The sequence below is a fragment of the Anguilla anguilla genome, chromosome 4 (assembly GCF_013347855.1).
Source record: "Anguilla anguilla isolate fAngAng1 chromosome 4, fAngAng1.pri, whole genome shotgun sequence".
In the NCBI taxonomy this organism is placed as follows: Eukaryota; Metazoa; Chordata; class Actinopteri; order Anguilliformes; family Anguillidae; genus Anguilla; species Anguilla anguilla.
This window is the reverse complement of record NC_049204.1, coordinates 8,011,499-8,028,177: the sequence shown is the minus strand read 5'-3', so window position 1 is coordinate 8,028,177 and position 16,679 is coordinate 8,011,499. Positions and strand designations below refer to the sequence as shown.

The 16,679-nt window shown below is 47.6% G+C and overlaps 2 protein-coding genes across 4 annotated transcripts in view; one reads left to right on the top strand and one right to left on the bottom strand.

The window, feature by feature from the left end:
* The window catches only part of rgl1 (ral guanine nucleotide dissociation stimulator-like 1), a 41,596-nt gene extending 35,475 nt beyond the window's left edge, over nucleotides 1–6,121 (top strand). For all 3 annotated transcript variants that reach the window (XM_035414143.1, XM_035414141.1, XM_035414142.1), the window contains 6 exons: nucleotides 136–257; nucleotides 849–938; nucleotides 1,455–1,635; nucleotides 2,169–2,456; nucleotides 3,009–3,123; nucleotides 3,818–6,121. In XM_035414143.1, coding sequence (XP_035270034.1) covers nucleotides 136–257; nucleotides 849–938; nucleotides 1,455–1,635; nucleotides 2,169–2,456; nucleotides 3,009–3,123; nucleotides 3,818–4,005 — 984 coding nt within the window. In that variant the 3' untranslated portion in view covers nucleotides 4,006–6,121. The remainder of the gene's footprint in view (nucleotides 1–135; nucleotides 258–848; nucleotides 939–1,454; nucleotides 1,636–2,168; nucleotides 2,457–3,008; nucleotides 3,124–3,817) is intronic.
* Nucleotides 6,122–10,304: 4,183 nt separating this feature from the next.
* Nucleotides 10,305–14,045, bottom strand: LOC118225089 (Krueppel-like factor 9). Its single transcript, XM_035413122.1, has 2 exons — nucleotides 13,209–14,045; nucleotides 10,305–10,546 (listed from the first exon to the last, which is right to left on the bottom strand). The coding sequence occupies exons 1-2, from the start codon at nucleotides 13,930–13,932 to the stop codon at nucleotides 10,344–10,346; spliced, it is 927 nt and encodes a 308-aa protein (XP_035269013.1). The 5' UTR covers nucleotides 13,933–14,045; the 3' UTR covers nucleotides 10,305–10,343.
* Between the last annotated feature and the right edge of the window lie 2,634 nt (nucleotides 14,046–16,679).

Here is a 16,679-nt window from a genome sequence, read left to right as displayed (position 1 = left end):
GTAACTGTAAGCAATGGAGTTCTAGAACACTGACTTTATAAAAAAACGTTCCAGGAAGCCCGACCTTTCAAAGGTTTAAATGAGCATGTGACCGTGTGTTTGTGACCGCTCTCTCTCCCCTGCTCTGCCCCGCAGGAGTTTGAGGTGATCGCCCAGATCAAGCTGCTCCAGTCCGCCTGTAACAGTTACTGCCTGACCCCTGACCCCGCCTTTCTGCGCTGGTTCCACAGCCAACCACAGCACAGCGAGGAGGAGAGGTACGCACCCACCTTTCTCTCTCTCTCTCTCCTCCCAACACCCCATCTCTCTCCCTCTTCCTCTCCGTCTCAAAGTCTCGGTCCACAATCCTTTGCAGACAGGAAAGGGAAGTCACGGTCTGTGAGATTAGTGTCCTGCGATCTGATTGGTTCTTGCAAGTTTGGGCCAGTGGTTTATCACAGGGTCATTGGTTGAGTTGGCTTGAGTTGCTGCTTGCTCAGTTGTTCCTGTAGCAGTTTCATGTTGCTCTTTTACCTTCATCCAGCTCTTATATTGCACTCATATGATTATCTTGATGTTGTAGGTTGTTGTCATGCCTCCTGGTTTGACCTACCATAACTTTCTGACCTAGCCTCGGCTTGCTGTGTGAACTGGATTTAGCGTGTTCATGGCTGTGAATAACTATTACATAATGGGTATTGTACCTTATCGGGCCTGTGTTCTGTAATTGTTCCAATGACCTTCGGTGTGCACTTATTGTACGTCGCTTTGGAGAAAGGCGTCTGCCAAAGAAATGTGACTGAGGGCGTAGTGTGAGGCGTAACGCTCTCTTCCTCTTCCTCCTCTTCCTCCTCTTCCTCCTCCTGCAGCTACGCTCTGTCCTGCGAGATTGAAGGAGTGGGCGACAGCAGCCCCACCTCGCCCAAACCCCGCAAGAGTATGGTGAAGAGGCTGAGCCTGTGAGTACTGCCTGCTGGTCTTACCCCCCCCCCCCCCCCCCCCATTACCCTCACTGACACAAGTAGTGTGTGGAAAAACTCCACAGAATCACCCTGGAACAGGAGAAACTCCAATTTCAATACAAACAGTCAACACATTACAGCCAATCAATGCATTCACTGCAGTGCAATGCAGTGAATTGTTATACAAGTCAATAAAATATGTTTTATTTGTCGTGAGGGGTCAATTGTAATGGGAGGGGTGGAGGTGGTTGGGGGGGGGGGGTGGAGCATTGTAAAAATGACAGCCAACTTCCTGGAGCATACATAAATAAGACACACAATGCAGAATTCACAATAAAAACAACCACACAGAAAGCGCACAGTTTCAGCTCTGGCTTGGGTGTAGCTTAAAAATAAAAACAGTATAAATGGAAAAGGTGCAAAGGTGCTAAAAACAGGAGAGTGAGCATTAATCAGCGCCGCTAGCCGTGTGCTGAAGCCGCTCCCGTCTTAACGAGCGTCTCGGTCCGCCAGGCTGTTCCTGGGCGCGGAGGCCACAGCCGCCAGCTCCCCGGTGAGGGAGAGCCCGCGGTCGCCCCCTGCTGGCAGCTCCGGGGAGAGCATGGACTCGGTCAGCGTGTCCTCCAGCGACTCCGGCCCCTCGGACAGCGAGGGCCTGACGCCCACCCACACCCCCGACATCGCCGAAAAGAAGGTACTGACCTGACCCCTGCACCCGGATAACTCCACTCCCGCTCGGCCGCTAGCGAAAACCGCTACCTGTCCCACTGATTCTAAACCAGTGGAATTGATGGTCAGCCCCTGTGTTCCTTGTGTCCTCTCTGCTTGTAAATGAGAGTGGATACTGCTTTGTATCAGTGGTTTCTGATGCCGTATTACAGTATGGTTGTCATCTATGGCTGTGGCTACAGTATTGTCCCAGGCCAAGCTTTTTAATGAGGTCTCTGCCTCAGACTGAAACGTTTTTGGCTTTGAGACAGAACCCTCACAGTTAAGGAACCAAGGATGAGCCCTGTATAACTGTGCTAACTTCTGCCTGTCTGTCTCTCTGCGTGTCTGTCCGTCTGTTTGCCTGTCTGTGTCTCTGTCCATCCGTTTGCCCGTCTGTCTGTCTGTCTCTCTGTGTGTCTGTTTGTCTGTCCGTCTCTCTGTCTGTTTGCCTGTCTGTGTCTCTGTCCATCCGTTTGCCCGTCTGTTTGTCTGTCTGTCCGTCCGTTGGCGCCCCAGCTGTCCGAGTCCTCCTCCTGCTCCTCGCTGCACTCCATGGACACGTCCTCGTCTTCCGCCAGCGCCGCCGCCGCCGCCACGCCCGCCACCACGCCCGCCTCGCCCGCCTCGCCCTCGCCGCCGGCCCCGCCCCCGCGCGCGCACCGCCGCTCGGCCTCCCTGACCCCTGTCTCGCCCACCTCCCCCACCCTCCTCCCCCCCCCCGCCTACAACACCCAGGCCCAGGACGCCTGCATCATCCGCGTTAGCCTGGAGCACGGGAACGGGAACCTGTACAAGAGCATCGTGGTGAGTTCGGCCTTCGAGAGCCAGGGGACGACCGTGCAGTACGCCATCGCCGGCTCTTCACGGGAGTCCATCTTGGCTCATCATTCACCTACACGCTACAGCCTTCAGCGCTGAAGCATTCACACAGTGTTCAGCACTGTGTCAAGCTCGATCCTTAGCCCTGACAACTACATTTAAAAAAAAAAAAAAGCTTTCTGACGTCAGCACTGATTTCATTTTAACGTGAAGGACTTGCGTGGCAATGACAGGGCAGGGGTCTTGAACTCCAGTCCCGGAGGGCCGCGGCGTCTGCTGGCTTCCTTTGTGTTACAGCAGACCCCGAGTCCTCGGTTATAGACTAGAGCGGTCCACTCATCCAGCTCTCGGCTTGTCGTTATGGAAACGGCCTTTGAATTTTTTTTTTTTTTTTGTAACTGTTGTTTTTTTTTTACGTGGACATGGAGTTTTAAGGCCGGTGTCGGCGCTATGGAAGAGCTGTGATTCAGGATTCTGGGGGCTCACAGTAAGGCGCTCTCTCTCTCTCTCTCTCTCTCTCTGTCTGCTCTGTCACAGCTGACCAGCCAAGACAAGACTCCCGCGGTCATCTCCAGGGCCATGGCCAAGCACAACCTGGAGGACGAGCCGGCCGACGCCTACGAGCTGGTCCAGGTCATCTCCGACGAGAGAGGTGAGGGGCGGAGCATCTTGTCCGTCGCTAGCGAACGCCGCGCCGGCCTCCTCCTGCCCTTGCCCACGATTCAGATCCGCGCGATCGGCCGCTTTTATTGGCCAGTCGCAGAGTGAGCTGGGCTTGGGCGTAGAACGCATCATCAAAACCTGGCCCAGGTCAGTGCAATAAGGGGGCTAGGCACAGGTGAACAGAGGGCGATGGGACCCATCAGGCCAAGACTGCATCTCTAGTGTTCAGAGCGCATGTCAGCTGGTTCTTAATTCTGGTTTTCAGTCAGAGGACTTCTTCAGACCAGGCAGGGAGATGTAGTACATCCACTCTGAATGGGTGAATGAGTGGTGATGAAATGCTGAATCGTCCTGATTCGCTGGCAATCGAGTTTTTTCCTCTGCTTTCTCTCAGTCCTTTATTCTACCTTTCACAGTCTTGACTTCTTTCCCTCAGATTCATGCAGTTGGTTTTGTTGGTTTTTATAAAGTTTTTTTTTTTTTAAGCCTCTTTCTCTTGTTCTCCTTCTACTGTGGCCCTTTCAACGCTAACTGCTAGCCAGAAGCTGCTAATAGATGTAGCAGGGATATTCGTACTGATGCTTTTACACGTTTTGGGCTGGTAACTCTGGTATTTTATCAGGGTAATTTCTCATGATCTGTCTCCCCCCCCCCCCCCCCCCCCCCCGCCTTATGTGTTTCAGAGCTGGTGATCCCGGACAACGCCAACGTCTTTTACGCCATGAACACCTCCGCCAACTTCAACTTCCTGCTGCGGCTGCGCGGCTCTGCGGGACGGCCCGTCCAGCTGCGCAGCCGATGCAGCTCCACGCTCCCGCGCGCGCAGCAACGCAGCTGCCTGTCACTGCGGCTCAGCAAGGTCACGCTGTAGCCCCGCCCCCCCCCGAGGCCAGGGCGGGGCGGGGCTTCCACGGGAGGGCGGGGCCCAGACAGCCTGCAGAGACTCGTTTTGGGAGAGCGGGAGAGGAAGGGGGGATGGGACTGAAAGACTGGAACCCCAGAGCCGTACTCCTCTTTCCCCTCCGCGGATCCCCCTGCTCTCCAGCTGTGGCCTGCGCTGTCCTCAGCCTGCCTGCGCAGTGACTGCAGATGCGCAGACAGACACACAGACAGACGCACTGCGCAGCGACTGCAGACACGCAGACGGGCGCACTGCGCAGACAGACGCACTGCGCAGACAGACGCAATGCGCAGACAGACGCACTGCGCAGACGGGCGCACTGCGCAGACAGACGCACTGCCCACCACAATCCCAGCAGGAACGGACCCTCGTCGCGCTGAGAGAATTTGCACACGCGCGCGCACGCGAAGGAGATGAATTCCCTGCTCTCCTCCATCAGTCCCCCCCCCCCCTTTTTCCTTTTTTATTCACTGCTATCTTTGTCTATCCTCTGGCCCTCCTGCTTGTTTCCGGTGGGGAAGGAGATGAGGGGCGGACAGGATGAAGAGGATTCGATCCTGTTGCCTTTTGGTGATGATGAATGGACTCTTGCGTCAGTATTTTTTTGTGGGGGTGTTGCAGGAGCTGTGATGTCACTGTGCCCCCCCCCCCCCCTTTCCCCGTGTGTGCACTATGTGGACAATGAGGATTAAGCTTCTCATATTGTGAGCTGTGTGATGAATGCAGTATCTGCGTTCTGATTGGTTCCTACTTGGTTTTAACAAGTCTGTGAAATGTTCTTGTTTTCCTGTTGATTTGGTTGCCTTCAGTTTCGGGGTCCGGTTGCACAAAATGGGAGTTTCTCATTGGACGTCTGGCTTTACCCTCCCCGGCTGCCTCTCAGTGATTGTCCAATAGAGTTGCACTTGTTTTGTGGTTGGGCAAAGCATTTTGGGATTTGCACTGGGTGTATTGGTAGATTCTGCTCCCCGTACACTGATTCTGGATCGGTTTCTGCCTTTTTCCACATAGTAATTGGACACGGGACTAGAGTAGCACACGGTGATCCTGGATCAGTTGTTTGGGGTTTGTAGAATGTGCTGGGAGCTTGTGTACTGAGGGTCAATTGGAGGTCATGAAATTCCTTTGTCTTTTGTGTGTGTAATGTGTGTGTGTTTTTTTTTAAATGACACGGGACAGAAAAAAAAACGTTAGAAAATGTATAAACATATGAATGTATGGACGTCGGCTGGAATAGCGGAGAATGTTGTTTGTTTGTTTTTTTATAACTGGACCCGGAACTCGTAGCAGTTCCTGTACAGAAACCGCAGGATTGTGTAGCTGCAGACGTTCTGCTGTGTGTGTGTGTGTGTGTGTGTGTGTGTGTGTGGAGTTGTGTGTGGGGAAGGCCACGCCTTGTAGCGGACAGTGCACGCGCATCACATTGACGATTCGTGGGCAGCCAGAAAATGCGCAAGGCTATGGTCCTGGCGGTGATGCTCTGACGCTAGCCCGCATTGTGTCCGCCATGACGTGTCCTCAGCACTGTTCCCCCTCACTCTGTTCAAAACGTTGCCCTCACAGACTCACTCCCTCACTCACTGTCGAGTCTCTCGCCCTTGCATGGACTCGCACTCGCACAAACCCGACACTTGTCACTGCAACCCCCTTTGCTGACCCCTAGTGTTGAGGAGGCCAAAGGGCGGAACTGAAGCAGAAGGGATGATGACGCGGTAGACTCCCACTTTCCTCTCACACAAACCGACACATGTCACTGTAACACCCAATGCTGACCCCTAGTGTTGAGGAGGCCAAAGGGCGGAACTGAAGCAGAAGGGATGATGACGCGGTAGACTCCCACTTTCTTCTTCTCACACAAACCGACACATGTCACTGTAACACCCAATGCTGACCCCTAGTGTTGAGGAGGCCAAAGGGCGGAACTGAAGCAGAAGGGATGATGACGCGGTAGAGTCCCACGTTCTTCTTTCAAATGCAGCACTTGTGAACTTCTCTCCGAATGCCGTCACTTTTTCCGCTTTTAAATACTCTTTCTTCACTGCCAAAGAATTCTCTACATGCAAAAGTAAATAAATTATTATCATTATCTTCTTTTGTCATGTCTTGTTATTGAGCTCGCGAATAATTTGCCGTTTGAGGTTCATCGGTTTTGAGAAATGTGACCAGGTTGACGGCCATTTTGTTAATATTGACTGCGCGCTGGAAGGTCAAATGCAGGGCATCAGTGGTAATGTGTGTTGAGATGGTATATGCAGGACAGACGTCACATCATGGAGAAACAATATTAACTGGCGTATACGTAATACTGAGTGTAAATAGGGAAGTAAAATAATCTAGGTTATAGTTCAGTGTTCTCAAAATATTTTGCATTATCCTAGTATGAACTGAAAAGTAGTCACCCCATATTTAATACAGGATAATACAATACTGCAGTTTTGGAGTTTTTATTTTAATGACATATATTGCCTCGAAAATAAATTATTTTGATTGCCACATTAAAGCTTTGAATAATTGCCTTGCCTAGAAGTGAACCCCGCAATACTTTAAAAAAAATTGCAGTTCCTTCAGCATCCACAAGGTGGCATTTTGTGCCCATCATACCATGCTGATATTTCCTTTCAGTTTGAAAATTCTCTGTTTTCTTCTCTAAATTGCAAATTCGAATGCATTTGACTGGATTAAATTCAGCTGGGTATGATAGAAATGTGTCCTTGGGTGACTCAACACCTCCCACTGCCCTTCATTTGGTTCATATGCAAAAATGTTAGCTTGTGCCCAGCGAATGGGTTGCTAGTTTCTAACCCAACCCACTTTCGATTGCGTCATTGTGACATCATCACAGCTGCCTCACAATGGAGTTCCAGGATCGTCTAGAAACTTGACACACCCTCTATGGTTTAGCAGGGTCAACAAACTGGACATCCAGTGCACTTTTAATGATTTTATTTCATTATGATGTCACTTATTTTAAAAGCACTGACAGTTTTATTTTTAAGCAAACAGAAAAGTATTCAAAACGATAAAATAAGCTATAAAAAGAATATTTAACCACACAAATAATATGATGTAATAAATTAATCAGAGGAATTTAAAAAAAAAAACAAACAAAAAAAACACGCTCACACAGAGGAGCTGTCCAGGAAGCAAAATTATTTGACACATTCTATGAACCTGAGAGAAGACACTTCCAATGGTGCATAAATGAAAGCCTTAACAACCCTTCAGCATACAACAACCACGGTAAATAAAAAAAAAGTTTAAAAATCCTGAATTTGCAAATCTCACAGAACCGCACGTTCGTTTAATCAGTGTAGATCAGGTACTGCTGGACAGCTGTTTGGATAACGTGAGGCTGGTGCGGAGCTGTCGGACTGGGATTAATGAGGTTGTGTAAAAAACTAACACTGAAGATCAGACGGTGCATAAATATCATCCCTGCATGAGCCAGCTATCAGAGTAACTGATACCCAACACAATTAATTTTCCAGTATATACAAACATCGCTGCGAAACTTTGTGTTGATGGTAAATGAGATATATATAACTCTAACGCAGTTCCCAGGGTTACAGTACTGTCTGCATCCCGGGCTGAATGAAAAGCACATTAATACAAATAACAGGGTGAACCATGGGATTCATGACAGAAGAAGCACAATATGAGTGTGACCTGAAATTGGCGTGAAATATTCAATGAAATGAAGCATATGCCAGAAATTATATTTTACACATTAAAGAAAGGGAATGCAATTTTAGTTGAATAACGTTTGATAATTTAGTCGATTGATTAGGAAATACTTATATCCAGACCCTTGAGCATAAGCACTGGACTTAGGAACACATGAAAAGCTACTCTGTCTCTGACCACAGACAGTAGAGAGGAGAGAATGGCCACCAGTTAAGCCACATACTACCAGCCTCAGAGACATTTATGGCCTGAAAAAAAAAGAAAAAAAAACTATTTCCTCACTAATCAGGGAAAAAATCAGGAGCAGTCATAGCTCTCAAAATATAGGTTCTGTGTATGAATGGTGCGATTAATTTTTTTTCTTCTACCTGACAGATCTATCCCTGACTCAGCCTCTCGACAGGGCAGTGTGAGTTCTAAGAAGAGAAAAGGAAAAAGACGTATGATGTAGGTAATTTGGACTAATTTGCAGTGTTAAAATCTTTTTCAATCAGAGTTCTGTATTAGAACTAACATTTCTGTGCTACTGGAAGTTTTTCTTTTTCTTTTTCTCCTAAACTAAGCTAATTGCCATATTTTACACAAAGGACAAGCATGTAACAATCCAGTTGTTCAATCTTTTAGGTTGTTTCATTGAATGCATTCCATATCCATACGCAATCAAAAAATGTATCGCCCCCTAGTGGCACAATATACGAACTGTGGGAATGTGCTTTCCTTGCAAAGCTTGTGACGACCCCTTCCCGCCACCTCCATATCTGTCCCCGCCCTGTAAGATGACTAGTGCCAGTAAAAGTAGAAAAATAGTAAAACTGTAGATTCTTTTCAATTCTACCCTTCATTTCACGTCCTCGAGCACTAAAAACTACCACGGTGCAAAATGTCTACTGACTGGCTAATAGGTATAATATATGCAGTGTGTGCATGTATATGTGAATGTTCACATTGAGGCAAAACACACACTGCAGAAGCATGTTCTGGAATTTAAAAAAAAAGAAGTGTAGGATAAAAGACTAGCAGCTATATGGGAATCAACACACCTATAAGAAAAGTGCTATATTGCACGTACACAATTTTAACGTGCCTTTTGGCACTTGCCAGTACACAATGTCTATCAAACTGATGGTGCAAACGATTATGATTCATCTTAAGGCTTCCAGAGGTTCTGTTGAGTTCACTTATACAAAGGCAACCATCCTGAGTTTGGACAGCCGGTAAAAGGCAGTTGCAAATTTTCCAGAGATAATATTTCCCCCGAACCATCCCTACCCCCTCCCCCTCCCCCTCCCCCTCCCCCTCCTCCCCCCCCCACACACACACAGAAAAGCAGCTTTAAACTAACTAAGCAATCACTCCTCATGTATACGGACTATAACAAAGTGACAAGTCGCTAAAAAATAAAAAGCACTTACAGAGCCATCTCTAATGCAGAGGTTTCAGAACTGGGACGATGCACTGTAAGCAGGCTGTGCCAACTGTTGTGCCAGCAGTCGTGCCAGTGAAACATCTTGTCAGTCCTTAAAACTTTCCACATCTAAGGTGTCTTTGACCCTTACACAAAATATACTAATAAAAAAAAAGCAGCAGCAGCTAAATGCCATAACCACGGTAATAGCACTACACTTAGAAAAACTCCTTAAAAAACAGAACGGCTATGATATCTGCAGCATCTGCAATAAGCTGTGTGCCCAGCAGAATGGGGCCAAAAAATTACTCAAAAGTACTACAAGCCTTTAGATGCCGGTACATTTCCCGCAGATTACATGATTTGTCTAAAAGAAACAGCCATTATCACCAGTATTCAGAACGAAGATTCTTAATTCTTGTTGTATTTGCAAGTTTTGGTCTGGTGAAGCGCTTTGCCAAAAAATTCTAACGGATCTGAAGGAGCGCTTTCCCACTTTGCTGACGTCTAAAGTGTTAGAGTACTTCAGGGGTCCCGCCCTGGTCTGGTGTCCGCGGCTACGAACATCTGGAAGGGGGTCGGAGAAGTGAAAGACGAGACCGTCCCGTTCCCTGCACCCTGACTCGGAGATCTCGCTGGCCTCCCCGTCGCCAAAAAAATCTGGCCTGCACATGCAGGAAGCCCTCACAGCTGTGGCAGCTGCAATTCTCAGCGCTCAGGCCTCTAACGGGCCAGGAAGCCAGCCAACACAAAATGTTCTCACACCGTTACCACAACGTGTTCTTCAACGTCATTCCATTACCACTGCATTGCAGCAACACTTGTTTAGGACATTTTGTGTTAGCGGGAGACGCAGGCCAAGGATTTATCAGTACATTAACCTGTTAAAAAAAAAACGGACCCATATTTACTCAAGGAGTGGATAAACATGTGCATCTCTCCTCAGTACCATTGCGAGCGCAGGGAGAAGTGAGGAGCCTGGGCTGCACTTCTGTTTGTTCTGAAACAGAGGAATTCTGAGCAAACTCGCCTCTCTCGCGTTGTCTTCATTTGGGAATTAACTTGTCTTTTTTGGGCTGAAACTACCCATCCTGGGACCGGCAATGCAGGCTGAGACTTCCGGCGTTCTGAGGGTCGGGGGGGGGGGGGGGGGGGGGTTAGGGGGGGGGGAGGGGGTTGATGAGGGGCGGGGGGCGGCCGATCCTCCACCCCCGGGACCCTAGCGGCCGATCATGGAGGGGTGGTAATTGGGGTGCCGGCGGGCGTGCTTGACCAGGTGGTCGCTGCGCATGAAGCGCTTGTCGCAGAGCGGGCACGGGAAGCGCTTCTCGCCCGTGTGCGTCCGCGTGTGGCGCGCCAGCTCGTCCGAGCGGGCGAACTTCTTCTCGCAGTCCGGCCAGGTGCAGGGGAAGGGCCGCTCGCCTGGAACAGGACCGCAAAAAGAGACAAGGGGGTTCAAACGGGGGGCCCGAAAAAAAACACACCAGCCGGTCCCACCCCACCCGGGACCCCAAACAAACACACAAACAAATCACTCTGAGTTCCATGCGGCGCACGGGGGCCTACATGAAAAAGGAAGAAAAGTCCCCCCCCCCCCCAAAAGGAAAGGAACCCCCCCAGATTTAGAGAGGGAAAACAATAGCAGGATTGTTACACAGCATCACAAGGCGGACTTCAAAAGCAACGGTGGATGAACGTGTCTCATAACCAAAGATAAGCACAATCCAACAATTTGTTCCTTTTCAGATTAAATTTACAGATATAGTGCACTGTACGTTACCATATTTTACCTACACTGTCGACGCTTATCTCATTTATGTTCTAATTTTAGAGTGCATCGCACCGGCGAGCGTTTGATACCGACGTGTGAACTTTGCCCCGTAGAAATATGAGGAAAAACAAAACTGGAATCAAGTGACGGCAAGTAGCTATGAATCTGTCGGCAACATCTCAGTTCTCACTGTGACGGTGCATGAACGTGTCTTAATATCGTCCACGTGTGCTTTTTTTTTTTTTTTTTTTTTAAATATGTGTGTGTGCTTTATTTTTAAATGATTATTTCAATGGTTCCTCTAGTTTGACTTTATGTGCGGAGTGGTGTAAAGACAGAAAACAAATAGAGCTTGAGGAGAAAATTCGCAGTGAACCTACAGTTGCACTCCTAGTAGAAACGACTAGTGCTTATTTTCCTAAATCCTTGTTCCCACTTTCAAGGTCACTGTTATTTCCCCCCATCTTTTCTTTTCTGTTCTGTTCGGCAGCCATCTTAAACTAACTGCAGTCATGCAGAAGTTAAAACAACCATAGATTACGCACGGTGCCGCAAAACTAAAACTTAACTGACTCTCTAGAGGAGGCCTACAAAGAGCTAGCTCGCGGACAGAAAATCCGGTTGCAGTGTCGTGCTTTTAAACGTGGTACAGGTTTTTTTTCTGGGGAAAGGTATCAATTAGGTTGTTTGTTTATGGCGAGTCCTTTCTTATAAAAAAGTGCAAACTAGGGCTACATTAGCTATCCTTGCACCGGTTTGTAGCCTACAGCTGAGATACAAAACGGCAGCTTAAGCCCAAACGTACGAAGGCAAAATTTTGCACAAAACAGCTTTCCTAGTGAAAGCCTCAAATATGTACTTCCTGTTACATCAGTTGGACTCGCGGCCTGGCTCTTGTTTACCACGGGAACACCAAGGCCTACTTAACTGTCTTCTGATTTGATTTATCTTTCCACGAAAACTTTATCCAAGAACAATACTGTTGTTTTTTTGTTTTTAAACACACATGTGTATTATCACTGATCATACCCTTACACCTGAAAGTATTCATGGAACAGTTGTTATAGGGTGGGACTACTGTACTACACCAAGCATCAAATTCTGTTATCTGAAAAACGTGTTTTCTTAACAGTTTGTGGCGTTGATAGTGGCAGCAATTGTTAAAATATGAAATCACAATGAAAAAACTTTCAACAACTGTGACTAAAATGGAGTATTTTCATTTTAGTCACAGTAGTAGTACGGTGTTGATTGTGGTTTCATATTGAATTTACACATTAATACGAATTTACTAATTGCATCCAAACTAGATACAATCACCTATAAACTATTATTTGGTCCGTAAGTATTTATTGCCTAAATGATGCACTCTATGTGGCTAATATCTGATTCCTCAAAATATAATGTAGCCTGTACGCTGAATCCCCAAAACACGTGTCAGCAACGTTTATATGTAGCTGTGTGCATTCAGTAGCCTAAGTTTAATAGCAAACATCTGTAACCGGCTTGTACGCCAGCCCTCCATGAAAAGTAAGGAGAGGGGGTTTCTAGGGGACAACTCAGAAAGCCGGTGAAAAAAACAGTAAACAACAATTATTTGCTCGAGGCAAATTCTCAATTATTTTAACGTAGATTGCTTTCCGTGAACTCGCTAAGCCAAGAGTTACTAACAACAATCTAAATGACAGTGTAGTTTTTTTTCTCATCTCATTCCAATCTGTTCGTTATTTTCTTTGTTCTAGTGTTCAGTTCTTTCTTTGTTCGTTAGAGTATTGTACTGGAGTGACCCGCTTACCAACTCCTCCTCTCTGCCCCCAACCCACCCTACCTACTTTACGCAGTGTAAAAAAAAAATTTAAATGAGAAATTTTAGTGGGATTTAATACTAACTAACTAGCTTGTTGTATACGCCAAACATCTACAACTATGTTCGTAAAAAGGTTTTCTTTACATGGATAATTCTGCAGCACCCTAACGCGTGAAAGTTTGTTTCTTCGTGCCCATATTTTGACTATGCATGCCTATTACTGAATCCTACGCCCCGTGTCACTAGCGATCACCTCGTGCGAGCTCACAAAGCCTCACTTTATGTGGCCGACTACACAGCAGTGTAGAATAAAGCGTTTTATATTCATATTTTAGGCATTTTTCTGGTTTTAAAATTCTAATGAGGAACAATCTCGTCTGCCTTTCTCGGTTATAATTTCATAGCCTAACATATTAGCAGCTTTCAAAGAACGACCTCGTTTTACAGCAGGCGAACGTTATCTTACACAACACCACACACACCCCTCCTACTCTTCGTGACCGCACCTGTGTGAGTTCTGATATGCGCCTTGAGGTGAGACGATTTTCCATAGACCCGGTCACAGCCGTCGAAAGTACAGTAGTGCCGCTTCATTGGCGATCGTGGTGGCCCTCCCTGGAATGTTTTCGGGGGATTGTGCTGTCCGGGCGTCGGCGTGGAAGAGGGAGTCATGGTGGGGGTCGGGTTTGTTGAGTCGGACAGCGTGGTGTACCCGCTTTCCCCGTGAGAGAAACTGTCCACGTCTCCGATCGAGGAATTGCTACTTTCGGAGTACGCCGACATAGGTCGGAATTTGCCGTGAAGGTCCGTGAGAATTCCGGCAACCTTCATTATGTTGGTTCCACCTTTCAGCATGTCCCGTACTTCCCTGTCCTCATTCGACCCCTCTGGATCCCCTGAAGGACGAGCCTGAGGGGGGCCCAGGGCAGCAGAGGTAACCGGGGTAGGGCGATGCAGGACCGGCCCACTGGATATAGACACCAGGCACTGAGCGGCGAAGTAGTCCGAATACGCAGTCATTGACATGCTTTTTTCTGTACACTTGCTTGTGGCGCCACGGGATGGGTGGAAATTCTTCCGTGGTCTCCGATCAGGCTTGTGGTGTCCAGTTATATCTACCGAATTACGCAGCTTTGTATTCGGCACTTTCGACGACAGAACGTGACGACTTTCAAAATACGAACTGAAAGAAAACTGAGCAAAATAAGTTAAAGATACACGCGGACCCATCCATGTGTAGCCCCAGCGCGCGTGTTACACTCAGTTCGCTTCATTGTGTCTGAGAGCAAGCCGGTGCGGTTCACGCCAGTGTGTAGGGAATCACGCAGTGACGCCGGCTGACGTGAATCGCAGGCGGCGAAGAGGAAGGATTTTACAGGAATAGAATAGAAGGAAACAAGATTTTCTCTCCTGGTTCTGTCGTGCGGCCAAGATTCCTTGCTGGTCTATTGACAAATTACGTGTTGCCATAACCGTTTCAATTAGATATGTGAAATTCCAATATAACAATTTCACTTCTTCCCCAGAGTGCCCTTCAGTAAATTATTTAAATATTCAAAATATTCTGTTACATTATAATTATTAGGCTACTGTAGCCCCCTTGCCCTCGTGCTCCAGCCCCACCCATTCGCACAGTCCACTCCCCTGTCGCCATCTCGACTTTAGATTTCACTTACGCGTTACACAACACAGGCTATTAAACACGGTGATTTTCGTTGATGTTGGCATTAACTAGAGTAGAATGCCTTTACAGTAATTTTAAAATTCAGTTTATGGTAATTCAGTGGTTGATTGTGGGAGGCCATTTCTCAAAAAATGGTTTCATCAACTGTATTTGTAATACAGAAATTCCTATCGTGTAGCCTACCTCATTTCATTTGGGCGCACACGCACACGCACACGCGCACACACACGTGCGTACAAAGGTCCGAGGTCTGACCTCTTTAAAAATTCGCCTGGTTGCCTCTGTTGCCAATAGCTACTACAGACCAACTTCAGCATTACGTTTATCGCGATAAAACGGTTGTTTTCAAAGTAGCCTACTAGACCTAATGTGGTTTTGAATAAGGACTCTATTTTAGCGTAGTGGGTAGGGAGTTAAGATTATAACTCGGAGTTTGTGGGTTCGGTTCCGAAGAGGGGTGCTGCTCTTGCTCCCACAAGCCAGATAATTGACCTCAATTGCTACCATAAATAACCAGCTGCATAAATGGACTGTATAGAAAAGAATGCAGGTTTTTCTGGATAAGAGTGTCTGTAAAATGTAAAACAATCCAATTTTGTTGCCGTGAAAATGAAACCAAGCTGGATTTTTCAGTTAAATCTGGCAATACAGGTATTGCCTGCCCTGCACGACTGTCTCTCAGACGTCAAAAACATCCGTTAATTAAATTCAGATGGAGAAGGTAAATGTACGGGCATGTCTTTCTGAACTGTGTAGGACGGGTTTCAGGGTGGCAGTGTATTTAAGGTCAAAGAATGAGCGAATAATGACAGTGAGCGAGCTTCAGAGGGCGTGTACTGGCACAGTGGGTAAGGAACTGGGCTTGTAACCGTAAGGTCATAGGTTCGATTCCTGGGTAGGGCACTGCTGTTGTACCCGTGAGCAAGGTACTTAACCTGGAATTGCTTCAGTATATATCCAGCTGTGTAAATGGATGCAGTGTAAATGCTATGTAAAGAGTTGTGTTAGTCGCTCTGGATAAGTGTGTCTGCTAAATGCCTGTGATGTGGATAGGTCAAAAAACGAACACTAAAATTGGCAGGTCGCCAATACCAGGGGAAATGAGACTGTTACCAGGCTAGGCAGGTTGGCAAACGCCTTGGCGCTTCAGGGTTTTCGTCGACTTTTCACCACAAAAATGTTCACTGGGTGGAAATGTTGCAAGCACAGGAACATCAGGACCATGGCAACAGCTTGGTTGCCGTTGGGCGTGGTCAAGCGGCAGCGCTGATGATTTTTATCTGCTGTAATCCATGCTCCGGGTCATGAGGGCATTTGTGTAAGAGGCCTGTGTGTGTGTGTGGTGCACACTGGCCTACGCAGTCTGGTGAACCAGTGGGGTGGGGGGAAGGGTTTGGATGTAACACCCATCTGCCAGGATTATAGTCCTCCTCCCTCTCCACTGCAGTTTGCTGAGAATGGGTGGATGGGGGGTGGGTAGGGGCAGAGCTTAGGGACTTGTACTGTAATAATTAAAAGACAGATAATTGGAGTTTTTTTTTTTTTGGCTACAGATAACAGCCCAGTCCATCTGTCAGGCTGTGCAGAAGCCCCCCCGCCCCCCCCCCCCCATCCCTGTATACACACAAACAGCAGCAGTTACAGACAGCCATTCCACACTTGACTTCCCTGCTTAGTTTACAGAGGAGCACTCCCAAGCCAGTGCACGCCAGGCCCAAAAGAACCTTGAGCAACAAACAGGCCAACACGAACCCCCCCCCCACCCACACCCCACCCCCCCACCCACACCCCACCCCCACCCCCACCCCACTCTGCTTTACAACGAGTTTCCAGAACATTCTTCTCAGGGGAGGCAAGTGAAGGAGTTTACAAAGTTCATTAAAAAAGGGGGAGCAGGTGCCTGGAGACGGGGGGGGTGGGGGGTGGGGGGGGGGGAAGAGAGAGTCGTGCGGGGGCAGTTTTGCAGCAAACAAACGCTGTTTTTTCCAACGCCGGGGATTGAGGGCTCATTTCTATTCGCTACCACAGATGCCGGTATCTTCACATGACAGAAAAAAAGCAATTTATTTCTCATAAATCTATCAGAGGATCTCCTCAGCTGCGTGGTTGACTGCACATGGTGTTGCAATATCTCGTTTGAAAAAACTTGTTGGGCATTCTTTTACCATTAACTGGCAGTTCCACCTGTTGGTTGGTTGAGGATCATAGTTTTTTTTTTTTAAAACCCCATAACAAACATCATTTGTTATCATTGACGTAGTTATGGATGCATAAACCCAATGCATTTGCTGAG